Consider the following 16,234-nt stretch of genomic DNA (forward strand, 5'->3'; position numbering starts at 1 on the left):
GGACAGTAAGGGAAGGCAGCAACTATTATTTTCTATGTTGGAAGGAGAATAGAAAATCCCTCTCCTCTATTTAATTTTCTAATCACTGCACCTTAATATTGCCTATAATCAATAACTAAAAAAGCTATCATCAGTTTTAGACAATCTACTGTATGTTTCTTCCTTTACATTATTAACCAGGATAGCAGTAAGATCCTACATGATCCTCAAAGGTATTCAGTAGCCTTAGTCAGCCTGCTAGGAGCACTGCACACATGGCCAGAAGAGCATTTTAAATACTATTTATTTTTTAATTTGGCAAGTCCAAAACCTCTGAGTATTAGAATTCTGCAAACTATGGATTTTAGGCTCAGTGCAAATCCCTCCGCAAAAGTTAAAAAACACTCTTTCAGATTAAACAGACTCTTTAGATATTTTCTTGTGTAATAAACAGATAATAAGAGTAGAAATCAATAAAGCCTTGTCAGCTATTCCATGTTAATACACTTTAATATTATGAGATACAATGGCATCTCTTCAGAACATTTCAGTTATAGGATTTCAAGTTGAAGAAAAAAGTATTTCAGCAAATAATTGTTGCCAGCAAATATTCTAGTTATACTAATCTGTAGTACATTACATTACAGTAAAAGAAACATGCAACTGAGAAGGTCTCAAATTCACATAAACTATTATTCTACGGAAAATAAAATTAAGACTTTAGCCAAAAGCCATTCAAAAGCAAGCACAGCTTAAGAGAACTTGTGTCATTAGAAATATCAATAGTGACAAAACAGAGAACATCAAATTAAGCACCCTGAAGGCACAGCAAGAGTTACAGCAACAGCGATCATTTGACAAACAGTGCAAGAGCCTGAGTAAGAGTGGAAATTCTCCAGACTACAGCAAATTCTTACTTTAGAATTCCATTTGCTCCTGTGTAAACTTCTATCGCATTGGGACTAGAAGGCAGCATGGTAATAATTCTGTCTGCTCTTTCTGCTACATCTCCTGGGGAATCTGTTACCTTTTAAAGAAAAAAAAAAATTATCTATGCTGGCATTTCCTGAAAAAGAAATGTCAAACATGTTTGCTGAGTTTGTTTTTAGTATTTGCAGGTCACCAGCCACAGCTAAGCTAGCTAAAAAATTAGAACACAACACAAACTCTGCCCTCCTAATGGAAATGTCAATTAATTGGATCCAGCAACAGAAAAATGAAAAAAAATGAAAAGGATGTTGTGTCACAGAAGTTCATCCAGAACATCCATCAATGGGGATACTTGCAGCCCATCAACCCATTCATGAATCTTCAATTCATTATAAACCATGCATCTATATAAAATATCACTCTACAATGTTTCTAAGGAGGGACAACACTAAGGATAGCAAAAACCTCGCTTTTTTTTCCCTTGGCTTATATACAGCATTGGAAGAGAGGAAGACTGAGGAAAAAAGAAAAAAAGGCTTAATGCACTTCTGAGCTTCCCCTTAAAAAAATCTGGTAAACTAACTGATTATTCTTACAATATTACGGCTGACATTTTCAAAAAAAGAAAATTATCAGCTCAAGCGTACTTCAACAAAAATGTCCGAATAATATTATTAGCTATTTGTTGTTAAATAAACAGACCTAACTTACTTTCCCCAGCTCATTCTCAGAGGCAGGCAGTATGGTATTTAAGATACGTACACAGCAAGTGAAATACTCACAGCTAAAGTACTGAGTTTTGCCAATGAGCTCAAAGAACACAGAGTTTTACTCAGAAGGCATTTGCCATTAATATTTTTGTCCAATACTAGCTTTAAACAATTAATTTCTTTAAAAAATGCATTGTTAATACATTCATAGCTCAGGTAAAACAGCAACAAAAAACTACAGCTTATTCTTTTATCTTCAGACCATGAGGATCAAATCTGATTTCACTCACTCAGGTAGTTTTACTGAAAGGAATTAGGTTCCAAGCAGGAAGCAAGATGAGCAGAAAGTAGATACTGTTTGTGGACAGGGCTTGAAGTATTTATTTTCCATTTATTGTTGCCAAATGATGAAGAGGAACTTTAATATTACAATGATCTGTTCTGCTAGATATGCCTGGGGTTTTTAAACTTTAAGTAATGTCTTAAGCAAAATTTTATATGCAGTTATTAATCAATGTGAATAAATCAGAATTTCCATATCACATGGCTTTAGGGTTACAGAAATTGAAGTTTTACAGCTGCCTCAAAAATTGGTTCCTTTCCTTAATGTAGACAAATAAACAAATTGATGACCTTGTTTCACCATTCCTTACCTATTTTTAACTACAGGTATTTGTTATCACTTCTGTTAGTTTTGATACTAAAGGCTATTTATTTAAGGGATTTTTTTGTTAGTTTTGATAGTAAAGGATGTAAATATATTATCTTTTTATATACAATGATTTTATAAGGTCTCAGCATCAAAGCAAGCAAGGTATATATACATTTGTAAGAAATGCTGAATAATATCTTGAAGGATTTCTGGGATACAGTACGATAAACTTCTTGATTTCTGTTTTACTCATTGTAAAATAAGTAAAAGAAGGGAAGACTATATATCCACTGAGCAAAGCTATCAAAAAAAAAAGTAAAGAAACTGGCATAGATGGGACCTAGAAACATGCAGGTTTTGTTTTGAAAGAGTAAGTTAATACTACATAAAACATCTGGTATAACGCACAGTTATAAAAGGAAACATACTCTAGTCCAAAGAACAAAGGTTAGGAGGAATAAATGAGGCAATTATAAGCAGAAAAGCTTCTATACATGATTAGTTAATTTTATGACTTGCTTCCCTGGAGACCGGAGAGCCTAGCTCTTTATATAGGAGTATGACACCTCTGTCTTTAATTCTGAGTATCTCTAGTTCGCTTCTGTCCCAATGTGTATTATTAGAGGAGGAGAGAGGAAGTAAGTAGCAAAAAAAAGTGGGAATTAAAGTGGGAATTGTCATTCTTGGCTTTTTGGTACTGTAACAAATATGATTAATAATCCCACAGGAAACCTACCTACCTGGTTCAACAAGCAGCATACAAAACTTTTTTTTTATTTGGGACTTCCTGTCTCAGAAATAAAGTTGAATGATTTGAAAGCTATTAAGAAACATTAAGCATTTGAAATCATTAAGAGTATGTGTGTAACTTTAAAAAACATACCAAGTACTAACTGCTGATTACTAACATAGACCATACTGCCTCAGAGCAGCAGCCCAACAAGTTCTGTACATGTTCTGATACTTGCCAGTTCAAGCAAACCTTTGCAGTATGCAACCGGATAGGGGAGACTTTTCTTCATACTGGTCATTGGTTTATGTCCTTCAATATGTGCATCTGCTTCTATTTGTTCCACAATGCTTCCCTATTTTTTTCTTGATATTTACAATAAGTCAATTAATAATTCTGCTTGCCTGGAATCCCATTCTCACTGAAGACACTGAACAAAGCTCTATTTCTATGCTGCTTTATGCACCAGATTACTTCAGTAACACTCTCTATCTTCCGAATCTGAGATATGATTCAAAGATATGTAAACTGAAGCAAAGTAACTGTGTGACATATATGCACTCCGCTGTGTGAGAAAGAAAGGGATAACTATGAGGAAGGGGAAAAAGACAGTAGACCGCGGAGGCAGCCTACTTGCTCACAGCACAGTTCAGTATTATCCCTTGTTTGTAGCCTTGCAACTTTCTCCAAGTTTCACCCCAAGTGGTTCCACATGCTCCTGCTCAGCCAGTTTTCCCCTTACTATTCACCATCAGCAGGCGGGTGGCTGCCTCCTGACATAAACTACCTCCCATTTCTTTACTTCAGAGGCTAAATAGAGTCGAGTCACAGAATATGCAGACTTAGGATCAAACATCCCTCATTCTCCACCTACCTTAGTAGTAGCACTGACTTGAAACAATGGACATTTGACAACATATACTGTCTCTTGGGGGACATCTTTTCACCTCTGTAACACTCCTGATGGTTTTACCCTACCAGCCAGACCAAAGAGAAAGCAGCCCTGGGGGCCCAGTGTTTCTTTCTACAGTAGTTTCAACAAGGCCCCCTGGACCCACAAGTTTCCAAGTCATGAAAAAAATGCTGGTGTAGGATTTACACCTATAGATCAAGAAGAGGAAGTTATGTTCACATGTTTTCTTTAAGTGTGTTTTATATGTATTTAAGCCTACCCATGTATTCTCTTAGTAATTTACAATCTCAAAACATAGCTTTGGCTTTATTTTTAAAAGCATTACAGTTCACCTTTAATATCACATGTTAAGCCTTGCAGTAATGTGAACGGTTAGACTTGATGATCTTAAAGGTCTATTCCAACCTAATTCTATGTTTCTATTCTATGAATGCCAAGGATTCTATTACTAAGGCAATAAGCTATCCAAACGGGCAGCCACAGCAAAGAAATCCCACTGCAGAGCATGAATTAAAAATACAACCAATTGTAGAAAGCAGACTTCCTTTCCTTTTGCCCATCCTCTTACTCAAGACAGGTCTGGTTCATGCCTGAGGGTCTCAGCTGCTTTAACAAAATAAAAACAGTAGCTAGGAAAACAAGCTGAAAATCTTACTTTCACACTTAAGGCCAAGATTCTGTAATTTTTCAGGGGGAGCTGCAATTAATTACCAACAGGTGCACTTTATAATTTTTATCTTCTGGGAATCTTGACGTTACCTCATTATTTAAAACAGCTGCAATTAGCTCTAACAATTTAGACTTTCAAGTCATACAATTCCTCTGTCTAGATCTACCTAAAATTTCCTTGCCACCACTGGACAATTTTTTCCTATCCTCTACACTGTCACATCAAAGTATTATTTTTGTGTAGGTTTTTCCTTACTTGAGTATATTCTTTTGTTTCAGTGTTTTATGCATCTATCCATCCAACCACAACTATCTAAACTACTGTAGCTTTGAATTACGTCAAAAATATTCATATACATTTCAGACACTTAGAAAAGACAGTCCCAACCATCTGAGAGACTGAGTGGGTTTCTGGGTATATTAACGTATCAACAAAAGCAATAGCACTGACTGGAACAGGGCCAAGATTTTGCAGGGTATATGGCAGGAAGGTAAACCTCCTTAATGCGATCAATTTCCTTCCCTCTTTTTTCCTTTTCATTCCTTCCTCTTCTCTCACCATAACCTTCCTCACCTTCAAGAGAATAAGCACTTAAATAATTAGATTTTTCCCCTGCCCCTGAGGACTGCACCTTGAAGCAGCAGGAAAGCTCACATGTCCCTATAACCCTTACAGCTATGCCAGCAGGAATTTTTAACTAGGGTCATCTAACCTGAAAAGGTCAAAGTAGGAACCAGATGAAAAGCAGCCCACTGGCCATCTAGACCTGGGGAAGGAGGAAGCATGAGAAAGAAGGAGGTGAAAGAACAGGCCATCAACCTACTCTCATAAAAAGGGGAAAAAAAAAAAAAAAAACAGCAAAAGAAGTCCAACAAGGTAGCAATTCAGGCTAACAGCATGAAAATGACTTAGGGTAGAATCATGACTTTGCTCCAAGCAAAACCTCCCAGATTCAGATTGTGTTCACTAAGCTGTTTTAGTTCGAATTGTGATATTAACCTAGAAAAAACCAGATCATTTAAAAGATATCGCATGCAGGAACCCTTCAGTACATACAGTTATTGTTGGAATAAAGAAAGTTTATTACTATACCTGCGCACCCAAGTCTTGAAATTCTTTGCAAGCTTCTGGAAACACATCATATGCAATAACTGGATATCCATGTTTTACCAGGTTTTTTGCCATTGGATTTCCCATGTTACCCAGCCCAATGAATCCAACTGGGGTTTTGGAAGCCATTGCCCTAGAACACACTGATTTCAAAAGAATAAACATCAATTTTAGAGTAATGTATAACAATGATATAACAAAAGCTAGCATGTAATGTTTGCACCAATTTAAACAACTTAAATAGTTAAACTTAAAAAGGGCAGAAATGTGATTCCTATTCCACATAATTTAAACAGTAGATTAGAGCTCAGATTGGGCCACAAATACCATCCCTGAATGATTTTTTACATAGCACAGAAAATTATTTTCATTAGGAAAATGTGAGTGTTTCAAAAAGTATAGTAATAATCAAACTTGAGCAACACCCCTGAAAGCTAAGGTCTGAGTTTCAGTCTGAGAGGAGCTCAAACACTTAAAATATGCAGGCTTGTCTCTGTTTTGTTATGTGCCTAAATACTAAACTGGAAATGCAAAATCAAATTTTATATATATTTTACAGACTCCTTATTTGCAACTTCAGTTGTAGCCCTGGGATTTAGCACCTGTTCTCTAGAAATGGACTGAGCCTGCCACTTTATTTCATGCAGCCCCTCACAGATAATAAGTGGACTCTTCCGATCCTGCACCGAGATATAAACCACTAACCTAAAAGACTCAATAACAAATCATTGCCAATTCTTTGAGCCATGTGATCATTTGCACTATAGTTTAAAAGCAAATACTGAAAACTAGAACAAACCAGAGTACAAATATAAAACGCTTAAGTCTTTACAGGAATAACCACTGTATTCTATTTGCTGTACTACGAAGACAGAACTATAAAGCATAACCTACAATCTGTGGAAAACACAGACTAGTTAGTATTTATTCTGCATAACTTTTTAGCAAGTATCAATGCTGGACAGTAAGTAGCATTGCAGGCATTCATCTACTGCAATCACTGTCTCATCACTCTAAACACTCCTAATCCAAGGACAGCACAATCTGGCAGTGCTGAGTTTTCTTTGCCAATTACATAAAATAATGTCTTCTTTACGGCAATGGAAAAAGTTATGCAGAATAAACACTAAGGCATGTGACAACTAAGCAGCCAGAAACAAGGCTAACTAACTACAGAACTACTGTAACTCTGAAGTGCACGTACAGAAAATGTGCCTAAGCTGGATCTAGATTCTAAGAGGTCTCAATGCTTAGCAAAGACTCCTCATGCTTCTTTCTAACTTTAAGCTCCTTCTTAACCAGCAATGGTCACGCTTTTTCATCTGCAGCACTGTTTTAGAAGTGCCACATTTAATAAATCAGGTTCGTTGAGAGAACTTTGGTCTGAGACAGTTTCCACAGATGCCTGCAGCAATTACATACCTAGAGAAGTAGCACAATTTGAAAGAAAACTGCAGTGGGAAAATGCTTAGTGCGAACGGAGGTAAGTCAGGAAAAGAGCACATTGCTTTTTTAAGAAGTGCTAGATGTCAAATCTAGGAAACAAATTAACAAAGAGCCTAAAACACCACCATCAGCCATAGTAATCATCTTGGAGTCTTTTCTTCTCATAGTTTCTATGAGTTTCTATGAGTCTCCCCAGTACATCACTTACACTAATCTAAAATTGCTCCCTTTGCTAGCCCGAAGCTTCCAGCTTCCCGTGGAGGTTCAAGTCCTGGTTTTCAGCATCTTTCTTTCTCTACCCCTTAATACCAGTGGATCTTATGTACCTTGACTTCAGTAAAGCTTTCAAAACAGCCTCCTCTAGTATCCTGGTAGCCAAACGGGAAAAGTATGCACTGGACTGGATTGCAAGACTGCCTGATGGAAGAAATATTGTCTGCACTGTTGGGCTTAAACAACAGTGATCAGTGGTTCAAAAACTAGCAACAATCAGTTAAGCGTGATGTTCCTCATGAGTCAATACTGGGGCTGCTGCTGCTTAAAAATGTCATCAATGACTGTGATGATGGGACATAAGCACCCGCAGCAAGATCACATATGACACCAAACTGAGGGAAATGGTTGAAAAACTGCAGGGCAGGGCTACCATTCAGAAAGACTGGAGAAATGGGCCTCAAAAAGTTCAACAAAGACAAACACAGTGTCCTGTACTTGGGGCAGAAGATGTCACTGCAGGCTGAGGACTGGCTGGACAGGTTGCAGCTCTGCAGAAAAGGACCTGTGGATTCCCGTAGACAACAAGTTGAGCGTGAGTCAGTAGTGCATCCTTGCAGCAAAAGGTTAATTACATATTGCTCTACATTAGCAAGAGCATACCCAACAAGTCAAAGAAATCAGTGATTCCACTCTATGCAGCACAATACACAAGAGATGTGGTAAAACTGCAAACAGCCCAGCATACATCAATTAAGATGACTGAGAAGCTGGAGAATATGGTGTATCAGCAGAGGCTAAGGGAACTGTCTTTGTTTAGCCTGGAGAAGCAAAGGCTAGTTGCAGTCCTCCACTACCTATGAAGTGGTAGCAAAGAAGAGTTACAGTGCAAATGAAGCCAGATTCTTCACAGAGGTGCACAACAATAGGACATGGGGCAAAGGCCAAAAGTTGCAGGAAGGGAAATTCTTGTTGGAAATAAGAAAAGCATCCCTGATGAGGACAAAGGTTCTGCACTGGAACAGGCTGCACAGAGAAGTGGTGGAAACTATCCTTGGAGCAACCTTGGAGCACCCTGAGCAACCTGATCTAGCTTTAAAGTTAGTCCTGCTTCCAAACCTCAGTTTTCTTTGTTTCTGTGAATTCCAAGTAACCTCATCAGAAGCGTAAATCTGGCTACCACGCCTAGGCTCATTCTTGTAGACTCTTCACTTTTACCCTCATCTCTTCTTTTCTCACACCATCTCATGGACATCGAACCAGCACCTCAAACTAAACATCAAGAAACCTCTTAATCATCTTCAGAAAACTTCCTTGATACCTTTTTCCTATATCAGTGCTGACACTAGCAGTGATGCTTGTCACTCATACCTACAGCCTAGAAGACCCATCCATGACCTGCTTAAATCTCATTGATTCCTCCTTCATCATATCTGAGATCTCAGCTACTTCAGAACCTGGCCACCTGCCTCAACTTAACAGACATAATCTTGCCTTGATTTTTGTGGAAGTATTAGGAATTGAGAAGGACTTTTTGCCCATGCTACTTTCTGTTACTCCTTCTCTGCATCCTGCCTTACTTTTCTCTATCATGTCACATAAAACCACTTTGTTTTGATGACTTTTCATGGCTATCATCACATCTTACTATTAAGACATCAGCTGGTAATTGGACTGCAATGACAGGCCTATTGCCAACAAGCATCTCTATTACTTCTCTAAAGCAGCTCTTCACAATCCATAAAACTAACTCATTCTTCTACTATAAGGCGTTCCTTAAAAGTCTTCATTTTGCAATATCCCCAGAAGGCATAGCAACTGTTAGGCTGGAATATGAGGCAACATGCTGATCAGTATTATTAGTTTTGTGTCACTGTATTCTATTATTTCTCTTTTTGTCTGTCTCTGTTGATTTTATCTTGTCTTAGTTCATGAATCAGGGACCATTTTCTGTTCTGTGCTAACTAGAACATATTCAAATCCACAGGAGTTGGGACCTGTTAGAGAAATAGTCCAATTCCTGACTCAGTTTCTGACTTCTTAGTTTGGTTTAACTTGTCACAATATGCTGATATGCTGATACACCACCAGAATGTGCTGATACATTCTCCAGTGTTAAATTAGCCACTTTAAAATTACATAATTCAATTAACAGCTTTGAAAAACCTCCAGATCCCCAGGCACTCAAACACAGGAAAACCACTTTAAAGGACTGATGAAATTAGCTCACAGACATACCTAATAAAGCTGCTTTCAAATAAATTTGAATCAACTGCATTTAAAATCATGGCATATTTTTAATGACTACTTAAGACAGTGGGGTTTGCCAAACAGAGGATGTTTAAGAAGACACGATTGTTCACATCTTCATATTAGATGAAACTCCACAGGTGCTATCATGGAAAGTGATGTCCAGCTTGAATATCTAAGCACTGTTTACCATCTGATACATGGCACAGGCTCGGTTTTGAAATAACTGTATAATTCAAACATCTAAGGATTGATATTCTGCAAACCCACATACATGTACGCTTAACTAATCCCATCAATTGTATAAGCATTTGCAGAAACTGTCCCTGTGCTATTGAGTCCATTTTACTTCAACCATAAAATCTACAGTAACCTGCTGCAATCACATGGCTGGAAAAATGCCCAGTCCACATTCAGCTTCTAACAGAGGGCAGAACATCTGAAGCAGGAGTGATAGAAGCTACTTTTAAAATAATCACTGATACCACGTGCAACTAATTCTCCTTCACTGGGAACAGAACCAGCAGCATGAGTTAATCTATAGATCAAGTTAATTGTGAGCAAAACCAGCTACAGCTACACTGACTCCAAAGAATTTGGGCTTTTCCCAGGAGATTCTTCATACTCTCTTGAGGGAACATGTGCTCGCAGAGCCCCATGCCTATGAAGACTCCATTGATGAGGAGGATCAATTTATGACCCTCTTGCCATATTGGGGGCTTATAGACAATACAGATAAAAATGTTTTGCTTTGAAAAGTCAAAGTCAGCCACAATAGATACACTTGACCTAATCTACAATTTCATGAGAATTTTACCTTACAAATAATTTAATTGAAAAATCAGCAAGAGTTTACAAATCTCTGAATGCCTTTTCTTGAACAAAATACATCCATTAAGAGAGTAAATTCAGAAATGCAGATTGCAATCCTGTCCTTAGAATACCTGGCCTGTCAATGACCTAAAACTTGTCTTTTCAAGCTTCTATGTAAGGATGCCGAAAGCAATTTTCTTTTTAACTTGAACAATGACAGTTACAAGTTTAGATAATTTCAGATGTTTACATTTCATTTTACACTATCTACCAAAGTAATGACTCTTACAGTTTCAAGAAAGAATTTCAGCTCCAGTGGTGCCTTGAATTCACTGCAAATAGTAGACTGCACAGACACTATAATACGCAGTGCAGAGGACATCTCTTTGTATTCAAACAAAAAGGAACTAATAGCTGGATAGGACCACAGACAGTAGAGCTGGAAAAGGTCCAATACGCTTGTACTCTGAAGGAAAGCACAGTCTAACTGGCCAAGAACAGGACTGAGAAACCAGCAACTCTCAAATTGTAATTTCAACTATATTACTTATTTTTTGGCTTTATAAAATCTATTTTGAACCATGTTCACCAAAATGTCTAGCTCCTGGGATGGAATCCCTAGCTCCACAGTCAAATGAAACTGACAAATCTGGCACAAGGGGTAATAGCCCATATATTCCTGTCCCATATGAATTTCCTAATCAGAGTGGTTGCAAGTCATATTAATATTCTTGATCTCTCCAGATCAGTGAATCTTGAGCTCTTTTCCAACCCAGTAGGTGAGATTTAACAGGAGCATGGGAAGATGCCCAGAGGAAGCTCAACTACTGAAGTGGCTGGTTTTGCTCAGGGCTTTATGAGAAAGTACAGTTGCATATGAAGTAACTTGACAAGGAGAGGGAAACATGATGACAATTCAATTTGAGACACTAAATGAAGGATTTTGCCACTGATTTAGCATCTTAAGTTCTGGTACAAGTACAACAGAAGACACCATCCCTTTTCTCCTTCCTGCTTTGAAAGAAAGGATCAGAGAGAGCTTCTGTGTTTTGTGCAAACTTCTCTACGGAAACTTATAAACCTCTACTGAACTAGATCCTGGGGGGAACTAGATGGAGAAACACAGAAGTTCAAGAGGCCAGCTGTACACGGGCAGAATCAGGTCTTTCTGCTCCTAGAAGCTTTTGCCAATGGAATTTAAATTGCCCCAGGGTCATAGGCTTTTAGAGGTTATGCAATGATTTTGAGAACTGCACTCTGCCAAAATCATAATTTAAGAAGATTACAAGACTCTAAATTTGGCCAGCCTTACACTCACTTGCTTTTCCTTGCCTCTGTAAAGGTCTGCTGATGAAAACCAGACATGCTATCTTGTAATAGTCAGAGTCTTCTTACCTCATTTTTCTTATCTGTAGCTATACCTCATTAAACATTTGCTAATACATTAAAGACAAAAACATGTAGTATGTGCTTTTAATCTAAAAAGAGTATCAGGTATACACTTGATCCCTTAATTAAGTAATGTGCTGGACTTCAGAGCAGCAGGTCTTTCTGTCATAATCCTTGCTTAGTAATTAATGCTTCTCTGCACCAGAGCATGGAATCATTCGACAGTTCAAACACAGCTCCTGCATCAACAAAAGTAGTATTTAACTATTAACTGAATGGGTCTCTACTACTCATCCAAAACTATTTGTAAGGACATTTTTGTTCTCTAGCAGCGTACTGTCTTCTTTGATGAACAATTCCCTCAGCTGATGAATCTTCTTTCACCAGAAAATCTTCCTTTCTCAGCCACAGTACCTGATTAACTTCCCGCTCCATCCTCCCTAGCAGTCCCCAGGAAGGATTTCTCCACATCCATCAAAAATGTATTTTTAAGTAAGGTCATATACACCCTCTCCATAAAGCACCTTTGTCAGCAACTGCCAGCTGCAGATCACAAGACTATATGGTCTCTATCCAACTTGCTAATACACAAACATACATACCCAAGATGCTCCTCCAAAATCTGCCCTCAGTTATTTTTCTCCTAGATGATTTAACAGCCTCTGGTATAAACATACAGAAGAAACAAACCATCATGGTCTGCACCAGCCGCAAAGAGCAACTGACCAAGTAACTAAGGAGCATTCAATAAGTGATCAAAGACAGTCTGCTTGCTAACCAAGCCGTGGTGTTGGACAGCTCTCAGAGCTGGCAGAGTTCCTTCACTAGGATGGCATTTCACTCAGAATGACAGCTGATGAAATCACTACTCAAAGAACAACTTTTAGACTACTCAAAACTAAAGAAAAGGATGGCAAACCTAATAAACGCATTAGAGATGTGGAAACCTCGACATAAAACTAAGCAGTAGAGCTTAGCAGTTAAGAAGGCTTAATGCTTAGATCTTCATCCCATAAACACTTCTCAGAGTCAACAGGACTTTGAGTAGGACTTTCAGTGCAGTCACTACTGACTAAAAGTAAGTCAGAGCTTAACACTATGGGTGAAATTCTCTTCTATGGAAGTTTCTTGGGAGAGTCACAATTTCTGCTTAGACTTAGTCACAGTTTCTCACTCAGGTCTTCAGGCAAAGACAAACTATATTTTTCAACTTTAAGGGCCATTGTAGTGTTTTTGGGTTGCTTTTCACACCAAGAAATGAGATCCCTTCCATCTTCTCTACATTAAAGATGACCATTGGAATATTGACCAAGACAGCAGATTTCAAAGCTCTTACAGAAATACCTGACAGCTACCATCCACAGAAAGTTCAAAATATATTGAAAGCTACTGCTTTCAATTGTGGTATCACAAAAGCTACTAAATACACAAACAGGTCTCCTGTATTTAACTTTACTAGCATGTGACCAATACGCCTGCTGCACCTGAGCTATTACTTAGCACAACACCAGAGCTGCCACTATAAAAAACCCTATAAAAAAACCCCATGCATTAGCACAAGAGAGACAGTCAAGCAAAAATAACACTGAAAGCTAATGTCAAAATTAAGTGTCAAACACTTTTCATTGATCAGTTTAAATGAGGTTTAAAGGGGAATTACAATTTTTAAGAAGTTACTTGAAAGTAATTAAATAATTCCTGAAACCCTTTGTTAGGTGTCAAGATTTTATAATCATATACCATTTAAAATAATATATTTCTTCCGTTTCACTACTTGAAAAGTCTTCACCTGTTTGTCTGTTTGGAGCCTAACTATACAGCACCATACACGAGCAACAGACTGCTGTCAAAATGACACTGAAAAGACTACTGAAGATATATTTTCAGTTATCTACTTCAGCAACTAAAATACTTGGAAACAGTAGTGTGATTTCCAAGTTAGAAAAGGGAAAAGGTTTGGGCTCCAGTTCTGCAAGCACATTCTTCGTTCACTTGCACGGACAGGACGTTTAAAGGTGTTTGCTCCTTCCACCGCCCATGAATCAACCCTATGTGCGAGTGAGTGCCTGCGGAGCTGCCACAGGAGGAAGTGCTGCTGGATTTACCTCAGTTTAAGGAAAATAATTGGATACAATGACTGAGAGGGTTCAACAGCCCAAATCTAGGTGACAGGTACTGCTAACCTGTCACTGGTGCCACAGCAAACGCTTCTGGGCTCTGATAATTTCCAGGCACGCTATTTTAAGAAAAGGAGCGAAAACATTTATTGAACTAAGCCACTCCGAAGTTCCGGTACGGCCTCAAACAACGCGGCAGCAGGAGCCGCTTCGCGGGAGCGCGCCGTGCCAGCGATGACCCCCCCAGCGCTCCCCCGCGGGGTCCCTCACCGGGGGCGCTGCACGGCGGGGCGGCTACGGGGCCCGCCAGGCGCGGGGCCGGGCCCGTCGGGAGCGGACGGCCCGCGGCCACCAAGGGCAGCGCGGCAGCAGCGCTCCCCGGCCGAGCCCCTGGAAAGGCCCGGCCTTTCCCCGCCCGGCGACGACCGCCCGGCGGTCAGAGCGGAGCCGCTCGAGCCGAGGGGAGGGACAGCTCCTTACCCATCGCCGCGCGGGCGGCACGCACCCGCCTGTGCCAGCGCCACCAGCCCGCAGGTCCCCCGAGCACCACAGCCGCGGCCATGCTGCGCCCCCGCGCCGAGTGACCTCCGGCAGCCGCCACCCGCCCCGGCACCTCCCCGCCTGCCGCCACCGCCCGCGCGCTGAGAGCGGCAGCTGCGGCAGCCAACCACAGACGCTTCTAGGCGGGACCCAGCCAATGGGAGCGCACAGTTTCCTCCCCGCGGCCGGCCGGCCCCGCCCGCCGCACCGTGACGGATGGGGCTGGCGCCGCTCCTCGCGCCCGGAGCGCGGAGCGGGGCGGGGCGGGGGCCGGGCAGGCGCTGGGGCACCTTATTGGGGCAGCGGAGGTGGCGGCGGGGCGGTGGGTAACCGTACCCTGCTGCCTGCGGCTCCCTGGGGGAGGTGTTTCCTTCTAGCCCTCCTTCTTGCCTGCGCCTGCCCGCTGCGGCCTCCCCTTCCTGCGTCGCCGCTGGGAGTGGCGCTTGGCTGAGGGGAGGGAGGGTAGGCAGGGCCGGGTTTGGGGCGGAGGCGGTTAGTGGTGCGGGACGGCGGGTACGCGCGGCCTGGCCCGGCCGTGTGAGGCCCGAGGCACCCGCAGCATGGCGCAGGCGGCGCCCTCGGGGTGAGGGAAAAGGCCGCATTGTCCTGGTTTTGCCTAGTCAAATGGCAAATGAGCGTTGGAGCTTATGACTGGCTTCATCCTGCCCAGGGCGCGGTTCCCGAAGGCCTGACAGAGGGTTTATCCACATCGATTACAGTTGTGTTTGAACAAGCTATTAAGAGCTGTGCGGCTCATCCACAGTGTAGCACCTGACGGCTTTGAGACCTTGCTGGCAGTCCGGGGAGAGCTTCAGGCCCTTCAGGGGTGCGAGGCAGCTGGCCAGGCTCTGAGGGCGGGCAGGCTGGAGGCAGGGAAATGCTGCCTCTTCAGAGCAAGGCTTCAGCTCCAGTCTTGCAGCTGCCGCATTTCTCTCTCATGAACAAAATAGTTGATTTCCTGACAGCACAACTTGCCTTAATTTGTTGTGGAGGTATGCTGCGTACTTCCTCAGTCATTAGGTTACTTTTGCTAGGTCAGAGATTTCTTGTGGCTGTTACGTAGTATCATTTACACACTTCTGGGAGAATGTAGTCATCGGGAATAGATCTCGGGTCTCACAAAGTCAGCTATTCACTCAGCTATATGTTAACACAGAAAGAATAGGCTTGATATATGAGCTTGGCTCTTCTATCAGTACCACACTATATTTTTGTATATTTGCCCCTATAAAACAATGGATGATACACAGTTGAATTAACCCAGCTCAAGATAAAGGAATTTTGTGGGCAGTGAAGGCGGCTGTGGTTATACAGTAGCTTTACTCTGGCATGAGTGAGTGCTACCACTCAACAGGCTGATCTCATGCTGTCACCCAGTTGCTTCTTTCTCTCATTGCCTCTCAGCTGAGCACTAAGACAGAGTGACTTGAGAAGGAAAAAAGATCTCTGAAGCTACGGCAATAGAAAGAGACACAAACCCAGAAACCCTTTAATTTGCTAGCACTTTGCAGAACATTTGAAGCCCCAGAGACTCATATATACCAATATTTTCATAAGCTTGCTTGTCTCTTCCACCATGCCATTTGAAGTGTGCCAAGTGAATGAAGCTACTGAGCTATGTTTACTTTACTCCTCAGTGGTGACAAGGAGACCATCACCAAAATTCGTGCTCAACCATCTTGAGCACAAATTTTGTTGGGATGAGAAGAGGTGTGATTCCTCATCAATGCAGCTATGCTGGCAGAAATCTGTACTGGGGTGTAGTCCAAATA

General features: G+C 41.0%; 1 protein-coding gene across 1 annotated transcript in view; it reads right to left on the minus strand.

The window, feature by feature from the left end:
• Positions 1 to 14,484, minus strand: part of HIBADH (3-hydroxyisobutyrate dehydrogenase) — an 83,859-nt gene extending 69,375 nt beyond the window's left edge. The window contains exons 1-3 of the mRNA XM_059818846.1: positions 14,403 to 14,484; positions 5,677 to 5,837; positions 897 to 1,006 (exon numbers count right to left, since the gene is read on the minus strand). Of these exons, the coding sequence (XP_059674829.1) occupies positions 897 to 1,006; positions 5,677 to 5,837; positions 14,403 to 14,484 (353 nt within the window). The remainder of the gene's footprint in view (positions 1 to 896; positions 1,007 to 5,676; positions 5,838 to 14,402) is intronic.
• Between the last annotated feature and the right edge of the window lie 1,750 nt (positions 14,485 to 16,234).

The sequence above is a fragment of the Gavia stellata genome, chromosome 6 (genome assembly GCF_030936135.1).
Source record: "Gavia stellata isolate bGavSte3 chromosome 6, bGavSte3.hap2, whole genome shotgun sequence".
NCBI classification, from domain to species: Eukaryota; Metazoa; Chordata; class Aves; order Gaviiformes; family Gaviidae; genus Gavia; species Gavia stellata.